Below are 22354 nucleotides of genomic sequence, written 5' to 3' on the forward strand. Positions count from 1 at the left end.
CCACTTAGCCCGGCCAGCAAAGGAGCTCTTTTCGCGACCGTAAATAAAAGAAATCCTTGTAATGGCTTTCGGCGAAGATCCCGGTGCCCTCCCCCCCTCGTACTCCCGCCTCACCCCTCCCCCTCCCTCTTGCTATCCCCTCGCACGAGCTATTAAGCTCCCAGAGGCAACCACCCTGCAACGGAGTCGTATCAGAACCCCGTAGGCTCGCAGCAGTCCGGCTACCAGCCGCAGTTAATTCCTTAACCCTTATAGACTTGGAGAAAATTTAGGGACCCCCGCGCAAGGTGGCGGCGCTGCAGGGACGTATAAACTGCCACCGAGACGGAGGGGTAAAGATGGAGGCGGAGGAAGTCTTAGAGAAACCGTGAGCCGAAGTAGGAATACCAGGTGCTCCTGGGATCTTGGGGGCATCTTACGCCGAGACGATACATAATTTATGTTGTGCTCTGGTGGGCTTAAGACAGTATTAAGATCGACCGAACACCAACGTCCCGTGCCCCTTACACCTACCGCGTCGCGTGACCACTTATGCATCAACGCGAGATGAATAAATCGAGCGAAGGTGTCTATGACGATTGGAATCGAAGGATAAACGGTGATTCTGAACCTGGGAATGATGAAAGTTACGTAGGAGGGTGTGGAGCAGTGTTTCTAGGGGTGCGGTCCGCAGATCCCTGGTGATGGTTGGTGGTTGAAATCGAAAGACTGAAGCTGGATGATAGTGAGAGTTGAAAAATAACTGGTGAGAGAACATCTTGAACTTATCGAAATATCATAGAAATTTTGGGAACCTGGATTAATGTTTTTCAGGATGTGTGTGTGTGTGTGTGTATAGACTTCTACAGTTGGATGGTGGTTGATATCTTAAATTTAGATAGTTCGAGCAACTATCCCCCAAGAAAAATATTTGTCCTCCCCTCACGTGTGGTCAGGGCGTTAGGCGATTGTCGATAAATTAACGGGATTAATTATCCGACCTTAGGATTAAACGGACTTGGGGAAAGGTCTTCTCGTTGATCTTCCTACCATAGCTCGTTACTTTCAATCGCTGCTCTTCAACCTATCTCTCTCTCTCTCCTCGTAATTTTTTCCACGGCTACCGAGGCAGTTGGGGTGGGATTAAAGAATAAGGAAGGGGGCGGGGGGTCAGGCCTCGTTTATATGACCTCATCTACTACCTCATCGGGGCAAAGAAGGACGAAGATTAGGGATAAGCGAAGGGAGAGCGAGGGACGAAGAGAGAGAGAGAGTGGCTGCGTCGCCGACCTCGCCCATCCCTTAAGGATTATAAGGCCAATCCTGCGGCTAATTTGCGAGCTCTCGAATTCTCCCTCCAGCGTTCTGCGACTTCGTCTTAACCGGCCTAATCATTTGCCTTTTACCCGCTTCGACGTTGTTTTCTTTGTCCTTCCGCTCTTGCGCTTCGCTGTCATGGAAGCGGAGAGAAGTCGTGTCTAGTAGCTCTCGGTTCGTCGACGTCGTCAGTGAGTAACTATGAAAACGTACTTGGCGATCACGACATTTTTAGTATAAGTAATATGACTACAAATATCTTCAACTTATAAAGAAATTTAAATAAAAGGACAACGGCTAAACAAAATCGTATAACATCGCATTGCGGTTGAAATTCTAAATATTTTTGTTTAAACTACGGATATAAATAACTAAATGTAAAGACACAGAATCAATTTGTTAAAAGAACGATAAGCAAAATTTGTTAGCCGTTACACTTCGTACGAATGTAGGTACATTTTAGCGATCGTCAGATTGAGACTTAGACGATTTCTAATTCAATAGTTTCACTTACAAATGATTGAATAGAAAAACACAGAATTAATTTCGGCACCTAGTAGAATTTCGTTGCCAATAAATGGTCTGAAAAAAAAGCATGACGTATAAATATTTTCAGGGGAACAAGGGGACTATCGATTCCCGACTCGTGTCCCAATTCTCCATGCTCATTATTCCGTGGCTGCGGGGTACAGGAGGGAGGCGGAGGCGTAAGATTCACCGCGAAACAGTATTAGGACACTTTTACCGCTGGCAGTGATCGCTTCCAGCGATCTAACCGTCCTGGACAACATTATCTACGACGAAACGTCCGGCAGCTGCATGGAAACAGAATAGTTAGGCATATCCTAACCGCGGCTGATAGGAGCAACGGCGTGGCTCCGCGTTTTCTCTTTCCCTCGATCTCTCTGTCTTGTTCCCCGTTATTATTCAGGAACTTTGCTGACAGCTCTCCGGATAGGCAGATAAGAACGTCCTCTGAATGCCGAAGCGCGCACAATGCTCCTTTGGAACGACGTGTACCCACGTCTCGCGGTTACTTTCCTAGCGCACAATCGCGCCAGGGGCCAGAGTTTAGTGCGTGTCGCGTCGAAACGTCCTGGAATCCCGAATTTTCTTTCATCGACGCAGAATTCGTCGTGCACGTTTCCTGGACACGGCGACCGTTTCGCTGATTTCATCGATTCGCCGTGAAAATGAAAATATCGCCGGTAATTAACCTTTCGATCGGGCTGCATGCACACCCCGATGCGCAATACTATTAAATGTTACTAAATACACGGTTAAAATAGAACAACAATTAGTTTGTTAGCAGCAACAATTTTTATAGTAATTATTTACGTTGTATTTATGGAGGGTACGTGCGATAGCTATTAATATAGCATCGCTACGAAGAAATTGAATAACGGAAATTTTTACGCGATAAATTATGCCAAGGTTGGTTAGTTTGAACTGGAATAACCGAGCGTTAAGAAACGAAGAGAAAGAGGGCAGAGTGAAGCATTTCTCATAACGATTTACTAGCGAGGGTGTGGTCGAAATTGGTCCCGTGCTGGCTGACAAATTAAGATCAGATAGAAGGATGATCCTCGAGGCTGCTGACTTTTAGATTTTCATAAGGCATCGGCCTGCCACCCTACCCGCCCTCTTACATTTCCCTCTGTCCTCATCGAGCTCAATTTCCTTATCCGTTCAACCAGACCGCCTTTCTTTCCTCCAACAACGAATTCTTTTTTCTGAATTTCGTTAAACACAAATTTCCTAGGCGAAATGCAAACCGTCCTGTCAATCAGTCGAAAATCATGCAAGCTACCGAAAGTGAGCCCCTATGTTACACGGTTAGTTTGTTCCATGTAAATCGAAATATTGTTTCTGGTAAAACTGATGCGTTGTCTTTCTAGGGTGTGTATTTTATTTTAACTAGTTTTATTTAAATACACTTTACATACAGATAACAGTCCCGATAATTAAACGTTTTGCTTATATTCGAAAGTGTAAATATTTATATTAATAAAGAACAAAAATTTCCAAGCTTCTAGAGAGATTTAATTCGCGCCATAAACGATTCAGCTGACATTGCGAGGACAATTGAAATTTTTAGAAAAGCCCCCTAAGTCCTCCCCACCCCCTGAAAGATGGCTCGACTCGAGAGGCTCGATAACGACAACAAAAGGGATAACAGTTCCGGTTTGTTCTCGTACAGACCGGGATAAGAAACGGTCGTCGAAGTCGAAATTCGATGTTTTGCGAATGAACGACCGTGGAACCGCGTGGATCTTTGCGAGACACTTTAATTGGACAAATCCGCCTATCCTCATTAAATCCAGCCCGACTTCGGTACAATCTCCTCGACGACGTCCGTGTATCTCGCTGGATGACAAGGACGACCCCCTTCGTTTTCCTCGTGACATCCTCGATTGAAGTTGGGAGTCTCGACATCGTTCGGTTGGCACGACACGACTCAACGATAAATATTCAATTTCGTTTTAATTATCTCGCGCATGGTAGTTTCTTTTGGGAGAAATAACGTATGCACAGTTAAATGTTTATTTTAATTCTGTTAGGGTGTAGTGTTTTGAGAAATTAATATTTATTTTCTTCTTTTGTAGGGGAGATATTCCAATTATTCCGAAATTAATTATTTTCGTGTTGTTTATCTGAGCGAACGTTTTCGGCTGATTGTGTTACACATAGATTTTGAGACACGAACGCTGATAACTTCCCCGTCCGCGTAAGCGACACGTCCTTCGGCTCCTTTAGGAAAGGACTCATTGACTATTGTGACGGTTGAGTTAGGGTTGACTCGACAACAAATGCGACGGTCTTATCTTAGTGCGAGATTTCGACTCGCCAGGCCGCGCTTCTCCAGACTTGGCGAGACAGTATCACGTATTTCTACTGTTACTCACACGAGCAGACGTATCATGCCTATTTAGCATCTGAATATGCATAGGAATATCGCGCTCGACGGTGTATCGTGTTCAATTCTACGTGAAATCGTGGACGAGATCCTCCGTTGATACTGGCTTGTGGAAACTCTACCAGAATTCTATACTTTTCGGTTTTGTGCTCCTTTACTTTTATGATGCGAATGTATAGGGTGGTTATCGATACTGGGCTACGCTGTATGTATCGTTAGGGTGCAGATGGGAGTGTATGGTAATTTTATGGGACCCCAGACAAAACTGCAATTTTGGGGGGTCCTGTATTTAATGGAGGAGAGCAAATAAAACGTTCAAGTTGCAGTTTGTTTGATTAAGGATAGGAAACTTACAGAATTTATTTGAGAGATTAATTTGGAAATAAGACATTGATGTCTCCTTTTTTAGGAATGAAAAAGATTAACTAGTGTTCTTACAGAAAAAACCAAAAGTACTATTTTATTGTAAAGGTGTTGTATCTTCTCATACTTTGATATACGTAGATAATTGATATTGAAAGTGACGATTGTTAATAAGAGTATCGATAAATTAGGATATGCTTACCTTACCTCAGATTTACTTATTCAAAAAAAAAAACAAAAAAACAAACTGTATCAATTATATATAAAACGGTATAATTATTTTCAACTACTTCTCAGCTCTTCTAGGTAAAAATAGAATCACAAATTTGAAATAAATATTGTAAGTATGATAAATAAAAATGATTAGAAATTGTTTACAACACGAAAGCACGACAACATAAATCATATAGGAGGTAGGATCGAAGACACTTCACATCGTGACGTATAGTTTTTATTCGACGTTATTCTCATATGTACATTCATCAAGGTCCATAATAATTATATTAATCGTTATGCAATAATTACAATAAATCTGCAACCCGTCGTGCGTGGTTTACAAGTCAACGATATTAAGGAATAACAGGTCGATTAACGATGTTTACTTCTCCTCCTTCGTCCTCGTCTCGTGTTTGCGGTACATGGTCGTAATGCATTCTGGCTTCACGGTTGCTTCTAATTTACGTTACTTGAGGGAGCGGGAAGCTAGTCTGCGTGATACGGATGCGGTTGCGGCGATTCGCCCTCGAACAGGGCCATTTTCAGGCGCTTGCACTTGGCGCGACGGTTCTTGAACCAGAATTGCACGTTTTTCGGCTCCAAACGCGGGAACTTCTGTCGATACGGCATCCGGTTCAGCTCCTCTGTGTATTTCAGAATTAGCTGTGAATTAAGCAGACGGAGTCTTCTAAGCAACTTAATTTATGATACATTAATCATGATTGGAGGATGTTCATGCAGGGGAATAGATCAATAATAATGTAATGGAAGGGGAAGGGAATTACAAGACATCGAAGACGTAAAATTAATAGATTAAATAGATTTAATCTAGTTCTTTAAAAATCAATATTCTAGTAGCCGAGGTAAAATATGATTGCGTGTCATCGAAATTTTCATTCCAGAATGCTGGATGGAAAATGATGACAAACATCGAACGTACTGCAATCGGAGATATTAAATAAATAAATGATAGCAAAGTATGAGAACACGGAAGATCTACACCCTTGATCAGGCCTCGATAAAAATAATTATTACGTCAACATAAAATTATAAACCTTCACCACTCCCATAATAGAAAGTCCCCCATTACTCGCTAACGAATTATTATCTATTATTACGATATATACTGTCTTCTGGGGTATTTTCCATAGGAAATTGCTCGCACCGCCACCGACGTCAACGTTGGCAAATTAACGCGCCGATAGTTAAAAGTTCCAACGTTCAACTTACCGCGTGACTGGGATGAGTATTGTGGGTGAACCAAGCCTCGAGCCTCGGCACTTCCGTCACCGGATCGATGAATGTCCGGTTTCTCTTCCTCCTTTCATCTAGCATGCTGGTGGAGCAGCCAGCCGGCCCGCGTGGCGGCAAATAAGGTGACATGTACATAATCCCGTGGCCAAACATCGGACTGGGCACCAAAGAGAATCCTGGCGGCAGGGGGCCGGTGGGCCTGGCCTCCTCGTCCTCGGAGCCGGAGGATACTCTGGCGTCCTCCTGCTTCACCGAGGACGGCGTCGACGGTGGCGGTTGCTGATCTTCGGGTCTGGTCGTCAACGACAGTGGGCCGACTGGAGGGCTTCCTGGTGGGCAGGGAGATGGCGAGGTTGACTGGAATGTAAAAATGAGTACTTGAATTGTCAGGTTAAACTATTTATTACTTATTTATATTATTTGTAAGTGGTAAATTTGTCTGGAAGTCTATACTATAGGATAGTAGTATCAGGGCCCATCATAGGGTTGACCAGGTCACTAGGCATAGACGTCATATTTACTAAAGCAAGAAATTGTATGAACTTGTAGTCTTCATCAATGATTTCGAGACACACCTGATGTCTGGAGTCCTCTTCTTCGTCAGTGCAATCCTCGCTAACGACGCTGGCGCCTCTAGGGCTGAGTCCCGGGGGGCTGTAGCCATTTACACCCCTGTTCTCAGCCCTCTTCTGGGCAGCCCTGGCGTTTTTGAACCAGTAGACGACGTTGTTCACGTCCAAAGGCTTCCTGCCTCGACGAGACTCCAGGGCATTCAACTCCGAGACGTAATGCTGTATCTGCTGGCGCGAAGGGTGCTGATTCTCGCCGAACCATCGTTGAAGACGCGGCAATTCTAGCTCAGGATCGAAACTAGTCCTCATTCTAGTTTTGTGGGAGTATTGGAGCATCGCAGGGTGAGGGGGGCCGATAGCGCTGCCTGCGGATTCTATGGTGCTCCCGCCGTCCGGCTGGGCGCTCTGCGTGTGATGATGATGATGATGGTGATTCGAGGAAGGCACGATTGGGTTCAGACCCAAACCCAACTGTTGCTGTTGCAGCCACGACTCGAAGTTCCGCTTGGTCTCCTCCGACAACTCGTTCCCACCTCTACATAGAGATAACAATGTCATCTGAAACGCAAACAATACATGGCGCTTGAATACCGAGATGATCGTTCTCCAACGAGCATCGGCGATTCGTCGTCCTTAAGGGGGTTAGGTCTGCACGTCCAAGGGGTGTCTTGTTCGTGAATGCAAAAATTAATTTAATGTTTATTTTAGAACTCTTTTCGGGGCACGATTAATAGGGGGCTAATTAGAATTTTTGAACAGGTGGCAAGGGGGTCAACAAAGATTGATTTTCTCATGGAAGTGATCGATGGTCGACGCTATCAGCTGGAACAAAAATGGAGAGAAGATTTTGTTAACCATAAACCCACCGACGTTTCAGTTCGTTGAATTTAGTGTAGAATTATTTCACTTGGGACTGAATTCTATATAATTAATTTCCTCTTTTTCAAGGAGACAAATTTTTATTCTTCCTTCTCAAGGAGACAATATCAATTTTTATTTTGTAGAATAAATCAAATTTATTCTTTCTCATTCAAGAAGACAATTTCGCAAAGACAAACTCGCCGCTACACGAAATGTACGTATAATCTCCCTAATGATATCCCCGATTCCCGATCTTCCGTCATTCCTCTTAATCTCCAAATATTCTAATTCTTCCCGAATTCACCACCCATGAAGCAACCCGTAATCTGAATTCTCCTTAACAATTAAACGCGACAAACGAAGACGTTGCGACAGAAACGGCTCGTCTCCCGCAGGCATTATTAAGGCGTCAGATTACGGAAAAGTTTAGACTCGTAGGAAATAGTACGAGGTTTACGAGAAACGTGCGCGTTATCTGGACGATGATTTACAAGAACAAACATCACCGCCCGCGCGGGATCAAGCTGCTCGTCGCCACTTTAATAACGCGGTAATCCGTCGCGTATCCGTGGCACCTTGGTAGCGCCAGATACGACGCAGAACAATTGTTGATCCGGCCCAGGCCTGTCAACCGCTGAAAATTTTCTCATCCCGCGGTGAATTTTACAACCGGGCACTTAATCATTCCGCCAGCCGCCGCGAGACGGGAGACGGCGGCTGACAGTTTATGCGAGATTTGAGAAATCGTTTGATAAATATGTATACATCGTTTCGAAAAGTACGACGAAAGAAAGAAACGGGCCATCCGGGCTTATCTGAACGACATCTCCCGCTTGTAATTCGAGGCCTGATTTACGCCCACGCATTATTGCCGGATGACGCAGTGACATCAGCTGATCATCCGCGAGGGGTGGCAGTAAATCAATCGACGTTGGCGAGAGCTGATCAAACATGCTCCAACGAATTCACGGTGTTGTCAACGACGTTCTAAACGCGGACTTTTCCGTAACGAGCAGAATCATTGGGGATTAGAGGCTTGTTGGGGAGACAAGGCCGGGAAAACAGGAAGAAACTCTATTGAGGTTTTCAGAATATTACGAGGTCGTGTTTCGGGGATCCTTGAGAATTTGTTGACTCGGATTGCTTTTGATACCTGTTCTCTTTTATGTTTGTGACGAGTACGGGCTTCTTTAAGCTGTGCATGCCTATTAAGACACGTGAACGCTGATATGATCAGTGCAAGTAATAATGCAAGCGCGTACATATCTAGTTGGGTCATTTAGTTAGGATCATTTACACAAATTTTGAGAATTTTTCGCCTCGCAGGAGTCTATCATTTTTACCCTCAGGTGCTGTAGCTGTGTTCGATTGCAGCTGCAGTACGGCTTTGGCGAACCCGAGGTACTCGAGCTCCTTGCGGGCCCATCGGGCCTTACAAGATCACTAGTATCTCTAGAGAGGGTGTCAGAAAAATAAAGTAATAAAAGAAAATAGAACGATGAAAGTACGAATATGTTTCGCGAAGAACAGTAACAAAGCACAGTTGTCCTAACTGAATTACACTGTAATTCAATTACGCAATTAAATTAAAATGTCGCAACCTTGCGCAGACAGAGCACCGTCAAAAAATAAACCGAGCATCCAATCCCACACGAGTCTACGATCTAACGCAACTCTAATGCTAACTTTCCTAGAATAAATCGTAACTCTCGACCCACCAAAGAAGAAAGGGCGCGAAGCTTGAGGCCTACCAACTAAAATCAGCTGGAGTCCGAAATGGCAAATCTTTTAATTTTCCACCAAAACGCGTCGAACGGTACGATGGCAAATGGATCGCGTCCGATCATGTAAATTCGCCGGTACATCGTGAATCGGTTGGGTTCGGCTGCCACGAACCGGCATAGTCTTCGTCGAATGATCGACAGATTAAGTCGCACGTACACGAGCTGGCGGTTCTCTATCACAGCCGTTCGCCATTAGCCGACGGGCCGAAACTCGAGCAGGAAACGTCTGTCAGGGAAAATTGGTAATCATAGACCACCGCGAGCGGCATTAAAGTTCGGGGATGGGCAAGTATAGCAGGATCTTCAAAGAGAGTGCACTTAGATAATACCCGCCCCGCAGGGGGAGGGGTCGGGACGGTGGGAGGACAACCCCCCTTCAGCCCCCTCGTCGCCCTTCTCCTTCTTCCGATATCGAAGGGGCTTTTGATGAAGGCTGCGAATTTGGTTGAGTAAAGGGTAATCCTATCATACGCTATGAGATCTTCATTGCCGTCGAAAGGGCACGCCTGTGATGCCCTCGCATTGGAAATCGTACGATGCTGCTTTAAATCTTCGGCGAAACGAAACCCAAACGGATCTTCCTCGCGGATGATCTCGTTCTTGGCCAGGTACGGCGAATAAAAATTTCCGTGGATCCATCGCAACGTTGGAATTTTTGTGGTTAGGGGGTAGTTTACGGTACCGGTTTCTCTAACTTCGTCTTTTCGCCAGGAACCTTGATAAAAGTCTCTCGGGGGATATTCTTCCAACAGGGTTAAATTACCATTCTTTTTTTCGAACGTATCGAAGGTCTTTTCCAGCAAAATGCTCGTATATTTTAAGAATTGTCCCGAGATTCGCTGTGTATTTTCTATTTCTTTATTTAAATTTGCCACGTAACGTTAGAAAAGGGGGGGAAAATGTCATCGCGGCGATTCGAAACCGAGAAAACATTTATTTAAGACGAAGATCAGCGACTTGGGAGGAAGAGTCCACGAAAGATTACCACAGTGGTTTTCAAAGGAGGAACAAGCGCTGGCGGGAGGACTTCTTAATGAGATTAGGTGCCCCGACGACAAACACTCTCTGGTTAGATTTACATTTTATACATTTTTAAGCGGTCTTACGGCGGCGGACTCCTCCTCGTTGCTTGATCCCGAATCGTCCTTAAACTTCTCCCTTTAACGTGGTTACTCGATCTTAATCTTCCTTTTAAATATCGATTCTTCGCCGATATCGAATCTACGCTCTGATCTCACTAAAAACTCAAGTCTCGATAACGCCAAGGGACGATCGAAGCCAAAGGAACAATTGAATTATCGCTGAGCAGAAAAAATAATAAAATAATAAAAAAAAAATGACAGGCCAAGTGGGTGGATTTGTAGATCCTGAGGTTAATTGCTCGACAAAAATATTAATGAAACTTACCTCGTCCAAGGGGCAACCAGCTGACACGAGGAGTGCATGACTGTGCAGTAACAGCAGTCTTAACAATTTATTTCTAACTTCGGCAGCTGGACTAGGCGGGGGTGGTCTCGATCTGTACACCTCGATCTTCAGGGTCGCCACTGACGTCAGTTCGGCCAGGATGTCGCCCACTGTCAATAGAGGACCTTCGGCGACCTTCTCCATTGGCAATGGTTTCCAGTTACGTATGACGATGCTTCCTCTGGCGCTCGGTATCAGGTCGCTCGAATAGCCAAGACGTACCAGTGCTTCGCCCACTAATTCCTGCGAAGAGAAGCATTATTTGATTGGAAATATAGGTGATCTTTGTGGTCAGGATATTATTTGAATACTATTCGAGTAGTACAGTTATTCATTAATATCCAAATACCCAATTAACGCAACAGTATTTAACACAATTTTGTGGTTGCACCAACGTCTGTCATGTTATGTTAATAGACGAAATTCTTTGAAGAGTCGCACGACTTGCACAGAAATAAAATGTATTTACTTGGAAAGGCATGGCCACGGGGATGATAACATAGGAGTCCATTTCAACTTGGGGTCTCCGCCAATTCTCACGGGAGTTGCTCACATGACTCTCAACTATGTTGTGAATCGTTTCGACAACACAATGCACTGGGAGATTCTTTCCTGTAACAAAAGTATGCACGTACGTATTCATTTATCCTGTTATTCTCTTGTTAACAGTTTACAAAAATAAACTGAATATCATTCTTGATAATAATTAGAATCAAACTGGATATCATTATTCGACTAAATCATTATTTGAATAATGTTTGACTCGACTAGTAACCAACGTTGGCCATGAATGAGATTTATGCGGAAACGTATATATTGTAACAGAGTCATACCCAAAATTTTATTTGAATAGCATATAACAAATAAACGCGGTGAACAGTAGCTTATGCCATATCGCATAAAGTCTTATCGATTACACATTCATGCCTATATTCTAGGAAACAAGATACAAAATTTAATTCAAGCGAATTCAGATACGAGCGAGGGTAATAATTCATCCGTTACTTATCCAGCATCAAAAGTGCTATGAATAGATTGCAATAATTAAAAAAAATGAACGACATTATATTTCTGTATTACATTCTATGAAACTTTTATTTTTTTTTAATCCATTCACTGCCAACTACGAGAATAATTAATTATTAGAAAGGACGCACTTAACGAGTAAATAATTTCACCATTCGGAAAACACTTTATTCGATTAAAATATCAAAACAGTCCCTACCACAGCAATCTATCCTAAAGTAACGCGACTTAGTCACTTCTATTTCGTTCTTCCTCTCTCAAGCACAGCCGGTCCGACCCAACGATAATCGTTTCGATCCCTCAAATCATTTATATTGTTCGATTCGACGTTCATAAAACGCGCCTAAAGCCGAAACGGATTCGCTGCGGGCGGTGTGTACCCTAAGACCACTCGAAGAATCAAGCTAGTTCCGGTTTTACACAATTCGACTGACAATAGGCGCGCGCTTTCGCGTTTCACGATCTGAATTCGAGGGTCCAGATGATTCGCGGGCCTGAAGATCGTCGAGAGAAGTCTAACTCTCGTGCTAAGCATATGCAGATCCACTCGTCTATCCCGAGACAATAAGAGCCGGGCGGTGGCACAATAGCTGCGATCCTTGTGTAACCCTGACTTAAGTCCCGGAGTCTATCCCACTCCAGGTCATAATCCCAGACTTCTGCGAAACCGAGGAAATGGAGAACGAGGTGGGAGACGGGACGAAAGAAGGGAGGAAAGGAAGGGTAAACTTGGTTTCGACGATTCCATTCCGGGGAACGGCGAAATACTTATTAGCGAAAAATCCTCCGCGTCTGGTAATCGAAGAAGAAACGCTATCTGCTTGTTCAAAGCTCTCTGTAAATCATGCGTTTTGTGTTTGCCCCCGTGGGACACGTGTCTTCGCGGCTTAACGATCGCTTCTGTGTCGGGAATCGTTGATACGAGAGACTTTCGGATCATGTGCAGACGATTGTGTTGCATATAAATACATTTTGGTGATATTGTTTCATGCGGAGACGAGTGTCTAGGTTCGCTCGTGTTTTTCACTCTGAATGCTGTCACTTGCTCGTTCTATTTTATTTATGTAAGAATAAGAAAATATATAAATTTGTCTTACTGAATATTATCGTATCGCATCACCGTTTAATCTGTCGTGTAGCGAACGTATTTCAATAGTAATCGAATATATTTGATCAATATTCGAATAGGCTTGAAATATAATTCGTTTTCATACAGAACTTCGAATACTCCGTGCTATTAACGTCCATGATTTACTCCGTGTCAAATAATCGCGAATAATTTCCTTTATTCGTCGTTGGCATGTCAAAACGATTTACGCGTTATAGCGTAAACTGTTAGAGGACGTTATCGATGCTCGGGTGATGCGAGGTGCTAAGTCTCCCGGCAAGATGACCAACAAAGGATTTACTGCCGGTGGCGCTATATTAGGTATTAATACCCTAAACTTCCATCTAATACGTTGGTCACCATAGGATCTGCCCCCAGGTTGCATAAGACAGGTCGTGCCTAGCGAGTCCGAAGGCTGACCAGTGGCCACCTTAATCCAGAGACGTATAGTTTTCATTAAGGTGCCCCGGGCCCTGGCGTCGTCTCTGTACCGGGATCAGCTGGTCCAAGGTAGGCTTTTACTCCGCAGATTTGGCCGCAGGAGACCGTATTATGCGGTCTGTTTATTAGCGACGTTCCTTGATGCGCAAAGATCCCTCGCCTAACCCTCCCGAGTACGCTCTGGTATTTCTTTCGGCACTGTTGAACGCTTTAAATCTATTTATTCCGTCGTTGTTGACCTTTAAGGAACCTTTAAAAATTAATCAGGAGGCCGAGCTTATTATTAAAAACGCGATACAATTTTTGGAGTCATGGATACCACTTTATTTATTTTATAGATCTGGTAGTCTAGCCAAATTATCATTACTATGGCGAATATTCGTCGAGAGATATAATTGATAGTTTATCTGGAGAACTTGCTGTTTTCATCAGAGATCGTGGAAATTAAATAGTGTTTGAAGAGATTTTGAGTAGTGAAGTGTTTGAATAGAATTCGACTAATCAACTATTTGAATATATAACACTGCGGGGCAGTCAAATAATCGAATACTCTTCGGCTACAAAAACATGAAAAGCATCTTGTACTTGGTGTAACGATACTTGCACGTCGTATAAAATGTATTAATATTCGTACATATCGATCGTATCAACATTGCGGAACAGATGTATCGGTCCGTGAACGAAGATTATGAATCGCACCGTTAACGAACCGTCAGATGTGTTCCTCCTCCGACTTGGATACGTTAAAAAGAAGCAGGAGAAGAAAAGTGTCAACCACTCGTCCGCGAAATCTTTAATCTCCACAACCGCAAAGACATTTCTCATTTCTGGTGCAGGCCCTATCGGGTGGTCTGGTTATCTCCCCGTTTACGCTGCGAAGGAAGTACGACGGAAGCGTCAGGACGGTTCCTCTTTGACAGTTCTCGCTGCAAGATAAGATTCATCCTAAGGACAACCCTTGAAGAAGCGAAACCGAGGCTTCCCTTGATAGATTTCTTTCGTTCATGAGAACCGCTACGCTTTCGCGTCATTAAACCATCCACTGTATTTCTTTGCAGATGGCGTGGGTAACAGTCGAATCATTCGGTATTCGAGTAGTCTAGTAGTGGTTTAGTAGTCGAGTATTTCATTGATATTCAAACACTTGAATGTTACTGCATTTCGGTATTCAAGGATTTGGATTTTATTATACTTTAGTACTCAAGTATTTGAATATTACTGTATTTCCTATCGCGACAAATATTATTCTGTAAAATTAATTCGACCACGATTATATTAAGCTGTCAGTTCCCTTTGAATGTACTTCGGACAGTTAACGAAGGCCCCACTCGATAAATTAACGGACTGGTTCCTGCACCCATTGCCAAGTCAGCGGTGCAGATACAAGATAAAAAGTTGGAACATATTTTTCGACACGCCGTGATCACCCTCTTCGCGCTGTCGTGATAATGGGTTCTTTAGTCGCTCATGGGGTTGCCACAGAACGAGACGAAAAATCTTTACCGAACGATTCCGTTCCACGTCTCCGACTTCTGTTCTCCAGCAGATGATACCATAATTAAATAGTTATCGGTATGCTACGTAGACAAACCAATACACCAATGAAACTTTGAGTAGAAATATAAATAAGTATGGACGGAAGTATCAGTGGAAGTATAGTAGAAAGTAGAAGATACATAGGTAAATGAACAGAAATATAAATACGCGTGAACCTTCACAGGACGCTAGCAATTTGCGTCAGCTTTTATTGAATTCGCAAAATTATTCGATTAGAATATTTCGTTATTTACGAGCGAAATTCATAAGCGTTTTGTAATTCTGCTTAATCCGAAATGATGCGCGGCAGCGTTGCGTGGATTAATATAATATTACACATCGGTACGGATTTTCCGCGAGCCCGAGCATGGCCGATGCATGCTGGATCTCGGGGACAAGAATTTACACCTAATCTAACGTTCGACTTCCGGAAGAGGAACGCTATGCAGATAAGTCGCAGCACGACCGGGACTTTGATCCTAAGGTTTCCCCTTCGTCTTGGTGACTCGGTAATCCAAGACGATTCCGCCTAATCTCGCGAAATCGAATCAAGCTATGCCCCGAAGCCTCGAGCCTGAAGAACGAGAGGCTGTTAGAATTCCTGTTTTTCCAAACTGCGTCCTTGGAATACAGATTCAGCGATCACTGGAAGCTTTGCTTCTTCGCAGGTGAATTATTTCGTGGTTCTACTGACGAGTAGGAAGGAGACTACTTGAATATTTTGTAGGTATTAATAATATCGTGGTACTATCGGAATAGTCAAGTATTCAAATAATATTAGAGTAGCATCGTAATACTCAAATGTTCCAAGCATTCGAATATTACCAAAGTAATACGTATATGTTACTCCAGTGACTAAACGGGCGATACGTTAAATAATTAAAAAGTTATAGCGATAAATGTATGAAAGGTCCCGTGACTGTGTTGGCGCGTGACGGAACTCGCGATCCCTGGAAGTCAGCAGCTCTTGGAAGTTAGCCTAAGCGCGTGCACCAGAAGGAAAGTGTGGGTGGTTTCGGTATCTGAGGCTGATCCGGCGGATGCCGGCCTTTACAGATAAACGGCCAACTCTTTCAAACTCTTTATCTGCTACAACCGTCCTCCCTTTTCTCTCTCTCTTTCTCTCTTTCCTTCGACCGGTCTCCTCATCTTCCGCGTTGCGTTTTTATTTTCCGCTATCCCCATCAATTCATACGTTCAATATTATACGTCAGTACACACTGGACGAAAAGTTCAGAAATTTTTCTTATACAATATCGCAGTATTTTTGCTTCTTACAAGAAATTTACCAGAATATTTAGAATCCACTTCAGTTGTTAATTAAGAACATAATTCTTCTATAATCCTTCCACGCAACTCTCATAATTTTCTTATTCCAACATCATTCTACGCAATTCCTCGCAGTGAACAGTAAAATCCCTTCTTAAATAAAATTTCACAGCCTGTTCGACTAAGTGAAAGATATACATAACGCTTCGTCCGTGCCAAGCTTGTAAACGTGGGCGATTTTTACGAAATCCCTCGATCTAGCGCTGATTTATCGTTACAACGAACGTTTATCGTTAGCGATTCTTCATAAAGTTTGCGACACATGGTATTAGAAGTTCGTTTCCCATCGGTCGTGCTCCATTCGCGTGCAGGCAAAAACCGTGTCCGTGAGCTTGCGTGCGATTTAAGCTCTACGGCACCGCTAAGCTCGCGTTGGGGCGAAAGCACCAGATAAGACGTAATGAGATAACCTCGCAGCTAGTGTAGCTTATAAGATCACCAGCCACGCGACGAAACCTTCTAAATCTAAGTGTTAGCCGATTCTTAGAGACCGGATCACGCATCGTGCTGAACAACACATCTCAATACTGTCTGCGAAAAAAAAAACGCACGAATCATTCTCGATTCTCAAGGCTGCACAGAATTGTTTTACTATAATTGTTTATTTAACAAAGGGTACATTCCCTGTATCAATTATGAACTTGCAGTGTCAGTTAACTACATAGAGCGAGCGAGAAATAGAAATATATTACGCACAAGATATTTTGTTATAAATGAAAATTTCAGAGATGTTTTCATTATTTCAGTCCAAAGTTACGATATCCTAGAATATCCATCCGCAGGGCAATTTCAACAGAGCTAACAAAATTAATTTCCTAATATTCAAGAAATATTCTGTCCGCGTCTACGTTTTCTAAAAATTGATACCCAAAGAGCCCAAGAAGTCCAGTTCTCTAAACTCAACGCTCGTAACAAGGTTGCCATTTCTGCTTCATCGAGCAAGGACAAATCGCGCGGGAGTAGCGATCCTTTCGTTTTTCGCCAGGCCACTCGAACGCCGGGAAACGCGTTTCACTCGATAGCAGCGAGTTCGTTCTCTCGAATCTCGAAGTATGTGCTGCCGTTAAATCGAGGCAAGGGTGAAAACTTGCCCTAAGACGCTTAGAGAGTAAGCTCTTATACAAGACGGAGAATAAGAGAAGGGCGTCGTTCTCTGGTACGCCCGTCCCTCTAGCCTTTAGCACGCGTACACATGCATACACGCACGTGCGATAGAGGCGCACAGATATGAACACGCGTCGCCAAACGGGGAGTTTGTTTTCCAACACTTCCACACGGCTCCGCGGATTTTCATATCGCGTACCCGGGGGTTAAGTGACGTTTGTGTGCACGCATTGTGCCCCCGAAAGATTAAAATTACTTTGGGTAAACTGCGTCGAACGAGAGAAAAGGAAACGGTTAAGGTCCTCGCAAGATACCAGAAGGAGACTGGTGGGAGAGGGGGTGGTGGACGTCTCGTAAATTTCTCAACTAAGGAGCTTAATTTGGATTTTCGGTAACGAGTTATTGTAAGCGGCAACTCATTCGAGGGGCGGGGGGCCAGGGGGCCGTGATTTAGGTGGCACCAAGGACAGGTTCCGGTCGTCTATTACCGGCAGGCGATGGATGGATTATTCGTTGGATCCTGGAAGAGTAACAACGACGAACTTCTTATCGTCCTTCTTATCTAACCAGTCACCTTGGCGCCTCCTCGGTGGAGCAGGAAACACGAGATTGGCGGCTCGTTTAAATTATAGTCGATGGCACCCTCTTAGGGGGGCTAGATTGATTTCAATTAGCGAATTCTGGTGGGTTCTGAAATGTAGATTTTGGAAATTTTCATAGTCGTCGTGGGCGAGGTGGTTATATTTTTGTGCGTTCCACCTGGCACTATTTCTATTTTTAAAAGTAAAACGTTAACGAAGTACTGTCAATTTCAGGATGACCCAATTCCTTAACCCCCGTTTAAGAGTTTTTCAGGTTCTCTGCGATGCTCCCACGACAGAGAATGAAATTTCGAGAAAACCAACCGACGCATCGACTCGTTGGCACACCCGAGGATCCTTTCCAACCGTTTATTTTACTTTTGTTATTTTTTTCGACGACATCCACGCAACGCGGAATGTCTCCGAGGTCCTCTGCATATCCTCGGATCGTCTTTGATCTTACCTCGGCGCGCACGGGGGCTCTCATCGATTCCCTTAAATATTTCAGATCGTCCGAGCAAGTGGAATAGCTAAATCCAGAGTGTTCCACGGCCGACAGAGGTTTAGGTTTTGCTGAAACCCTCGTGGATTAGGAGCGTCCGTGTTGCGCGTATATCCGTGTTTTAAGGACGCGTGCAGACCAGACCGCCCGTGTGCCGGCGCGTCCTGGCCTGTGTGTGTATCCTGATTTGTGCCGGTCTCTCTTGCGCGTGTATGCAAACCCTTATGGCTTAAGCTAAGGCTAAGGCCGAGGCTCTCCCGCGGGATTACTACGTCATTCTGCAGGACTCTCCGGTCGCCGGAAGGATCAGCTCTCTTCCTTCTGAGGATTTCGTGGAAGACTCCATCCTGTTTCTAAATCAGGTTGTCAGCCGCAGGGTGGATCATTTCGCGTTGTTTAGCGCACCTCCTCGACTCGCTGGAGTCTTTCGTAGTCGGTGATTAGACTCGGACGGCTGCTAAATCTAAGAAATCGCGCGTAGACTTGCAAGGATAGAGTATTATAGAAGTCAGGTACAAGATAGGTAATGGTCTCTAGGGTGCCATGAAAGTTTATACGACATAAATTGGGGTGTTTCATTTTCATACAACGATACCTTGAAGATCGAAATGAGAACGTATTCCTGCTGTTGCGCATTGTGTTCGAGTAGAAGGTGATCGGAGTGAAACTTGTCGAAATTATCGATTTCGAGACTTCTAATTCGAAGTCGAAGACCTTATCATGCATTCAGAAAATATATTAAAAATTCTAAACAGTTTCCTGTCGAATGGCGCGACACCTGAAGTCAGAGCTGTCTCGCAGCTTTCGTTGCTGCGTGGTGAGGGTTAATTGAAACACAACAGTCTCGTCGGTTCTTTTAAACAATGAAGGCGTTTTAGGCGACATTGTGCTAAGGCACGTAATCTTCGGGGGTTTCACGGGAAGTGACGCTGGTCGTAGCGAGCTAAGGTTGGCGAAGGGAGAGGGTGGAAGGAAGACACCAGCCACGAGCACGGGATCGACGATGGAAGGGTGAAGGCTGGGTAGGGTAAAAGGGGGAGGGTGAAAGGGCTCCTTAGCGGAGATCTTAGGCAAATCCAGCGTGAAATCGCATCAGGACATCCCCCTTGCCAAAACCACCACTTACTCGTACCATCCACGCTTGGTATCCGTCGTATCTGCCTAGGAAACTTCTTATTGCTGCACCTTTTCTAACTAGACGCTCCCGAGGAATACCTCGTACGAGACAAATCAACGAGAAGCCATCTGAAATTATTGGACGATGTAGCGTAAGTTATCGAGGTAGAATTCTTGTGCAAATTCGCTGTTTTATATAAACAGGAACGTAGGTTAAAAGGTCTTGTCAAACATTTCGTCTTCTAAATGTCGTAACGTGTATTCTATTTTTTATACGTTATAGATTTATGCATTTTTTTATGCGTACCAAAAAATTTTGAATACACACGGTATAGCGCACATGCTTTTCGTACTCCATTCAATCGTCGTTATCTCGGTTAATAATCGCCGCGCAAAACGAGCATAGCGGTTCACCTCGATCTTTAATCGTCACGGTGGCGCGTTAAAGATGACTTTTGACGACTTGACGGCCGCGAGTCGACAATTATTCAAAGCTCCCGAGCGCGCACTATCTCCAGCCGGTCTCTTTCCTCGTTTTCCCTTTCGTTTTCTCGCCCAGGGTGCCGCTGTCGGGTCGGCGCGGCTCTGTTAATCAAAACACGGAGAGAAAAGACATTAAACGCCGCGGCGAGAGAGTCGTATCTCGCCGCGAAATAAAGTTCTAGTCGAACCAGGGAAGATAAGGCTCCCCCTTGGCGCTGCTCTCTTTCTTGCACTCTTATGGGATCGCTGTCTAAACGCACTCTATTATTACAATACATTCAAGCCGGGTCGCGTGCGATTTCTTCTCCCACGGAAGATTACGTCGGATCCTATGAAACGGGGAAATGTTTCTTGGCCTCAGATAAACCTTAACGGATCGAGGGTTTAATGCACCGGCTTACCGCACGAAAATATCATTTCCTATGGGAGCTGGCTGAATGATTTCGCGTGGACACGTAGAAGCTGGCTTCTGGTCCCTCTGGAAAGATAATTTGATGGCTAGCATATCCTTCTGAATTCTTCTGAGCTAGAATACTCAATTTATATTTAGTTTATTTAATAAATTATTCTCTAGTACGACTGATGTTCGGTTACGTACGTCATTCGTTTGCAATTACTGGTACGTCCTGTCTACGGTGTATCGTATTAGTAGCACGCATTAAGATTAAGATTATACGTAGATAGAATACATTGAGATCTCTGTAGATCATGTAATTGCTGATATGGTTCATTTAACACGATACGCAATGTGTTTGATTGAAGCCATTGTATTAAGTCCGCGTTGGTTGACTTGACAAATCCCCAGAGTTGCATTCCATACATCTGAACCGGTTCTAGGTTGTTTTTGTATGGGGGCAATTTGTTCTCGATTGACAGTTCTGATTAACGACCCAGTAGCTACGACATTTTTCTGAACTTTATTTTCATCTGGCGTCTTTTATGTTGCAGGTGATGTCTCCGAGTTACCCTCCTGATGTTTCAGTCGATACAACAGTGCTCTGTTGCAACATTTAATACGGCAAGTTATCTGTTTAATTGAAAACTTTTGTATTTTGCCACGCCATCCTGAAATCTTCATTCATCTCGATTTACGTCAATATTGCGTATAAATACATTTTTGTTACACAATTCCAGCGAAACAAAATGCTCGGATCTTCGAATGTCTTCTACGTGTCCACCTATAAAGTAACTAATATTAGTTACTTTATAGGTGTATTAATAACTAATAACTAATATAAACCAAGGTGGCAGTATTAACACTCCCAAATGATTTTTTCCCAGCCTTCCCAACCAAGTAATGAATTTAAAGCGGAACAAGCAGTGTCCCCGGTCGTTCCCGTTCTCCCCCAATCTTCTACAGCAGCAATGATCGCGAAAGGGGTTCTTGGCGCCCGTTGAACGGAAGGTGTGCGGCCAGGAGCGTTTCGAGGCATGCAAAAAACAGAGTCAGGTCGGTCATCGACGTTTCGGGTAAGCCCGCGCTCTCGTATGCATCGTCTTCGACGCGGGGCAGGAACTCGAACTAGATCTCTGCGTGAATACATCCAGGTGAATACATAATGTGTAATCCTCGGGGTATGCGGACTCGGCGTCTTAAGCTAATCTTGTTAGGCGTTCTAAGCCTTCGGCTGACCCCGCGGAGCGGGCTTTTAATCCCTTAACACGGCTACGCGCACGAAGATTTTGCATAAGAAAGAAATAGGATTGCCCTGCCCCTGTTCGAAGGTGACGGAGCCATTTTCCGTCTTCTTTCGCATCGGTGGTGCCTTCTTTCGCTGGCGAATCGACGTCCACCGCGTGAGGTGAGAAAGGCTCGATTTGAAACGAAACGGTTCGCCGCGTTCATTGGGTCACGTGATTCGATCTGATTTCGTAGTTCGGCGCCGTTTAAACCGTTGGTGAGAGATGGTACCCACAGTACCAGGCTTTTTTTGATGCTGTGAGAATGTAAAGGGTGGGAAATTGGTGATTTTAATTGTGGAAGAAGTTAGGAGTAATCGTTTAAGTGTGATTATTGTTGAGATTGGCTGTCTATGATATTTGAATAACAATATTCAAATAAAAATAATCGAGTAACGAGGTTGAAATAGTTAGATTCGTATAGTAATATTCGAACAACGTATAGTGTCTACTATTCGAGTAGTGATATTCGAACGATATTCGACCACTTCCATATTCAAACTTTATTCCAGCCACCCGAATACTCGCGAAGCACTCTCTTATTAAATTACTCGAATAATAAATAATTGTAGTATCCTCAAGCCCTACATTCGACTCGTGGAAGTCGTTGTGACATCGGCACGGATTGCATGCAAAGCATTATTCGCTCGTTCGTGTGCATCGCGACGCGGAGCAAGACCAGTTAACAAAATCCTATTAAAAATACATACAGTTGAAA

At 44.0% G+C, this 22354-nt stretch overlaps 1 protein-coding gene across 2 annotated transcripts in view; it reads right to left on the minus strand.

Annotated features, from left to right (window-relative positions):
- Window positions 1-4151: 4151 nt before the first annotated feature.
- The window catches only part of LOC128876842 (homeobox protein dve-1), a 46182-nt gene continuing 27979 nt past the window's right edge, over window positions 4152-22354 (minus strand). The window contains exons 3-7 of one of the 2 annotated variants that reach the window (XM_054123561.1): window positions 11200-11342; window positions 10671-10973; window positions 6622-7176; window positions 6023-6403; window positions 4152-5455 (exon numbers count right to left, since the gene is read on the minus strand). In XM_054123561.1, coding sequence (XP_053979536.1) covers window positions 5279-5455; window positions 6023-6403; window positions 6622-7176; window positions 10671-10973; window positions 11200-11342 — 1559 coding nt within the window. In that variant the 3' untranslated portion in view covers window positions 4152-5278. The remainder of the gene's footprint in view (window positions 5456-6022; window positions 6404-6621; window positions 7177-10670; window positions 10974-11199; window positions 11343-22354) is intronic. The other variant, XM_054123562.1, reaches the window with a different exon arrangement.

The sequence above is a fragment of the Hylaeus volcanicus genome, chromosome 5 (genome assembly GCF_026283585.1).
Source record: "Hylaeus volcanicus isolate JK05 chromosome 5, UHH_iyHylVolc1.0_haploid, whole genome shotgun sequence".
Classification (NCBI taxonomy): Eukaryota; Metazoa; Arthropoda; class Insecta; order Hymenoptera; family Colletidae; genus Hylaeus; species Hylaeus volcanicus.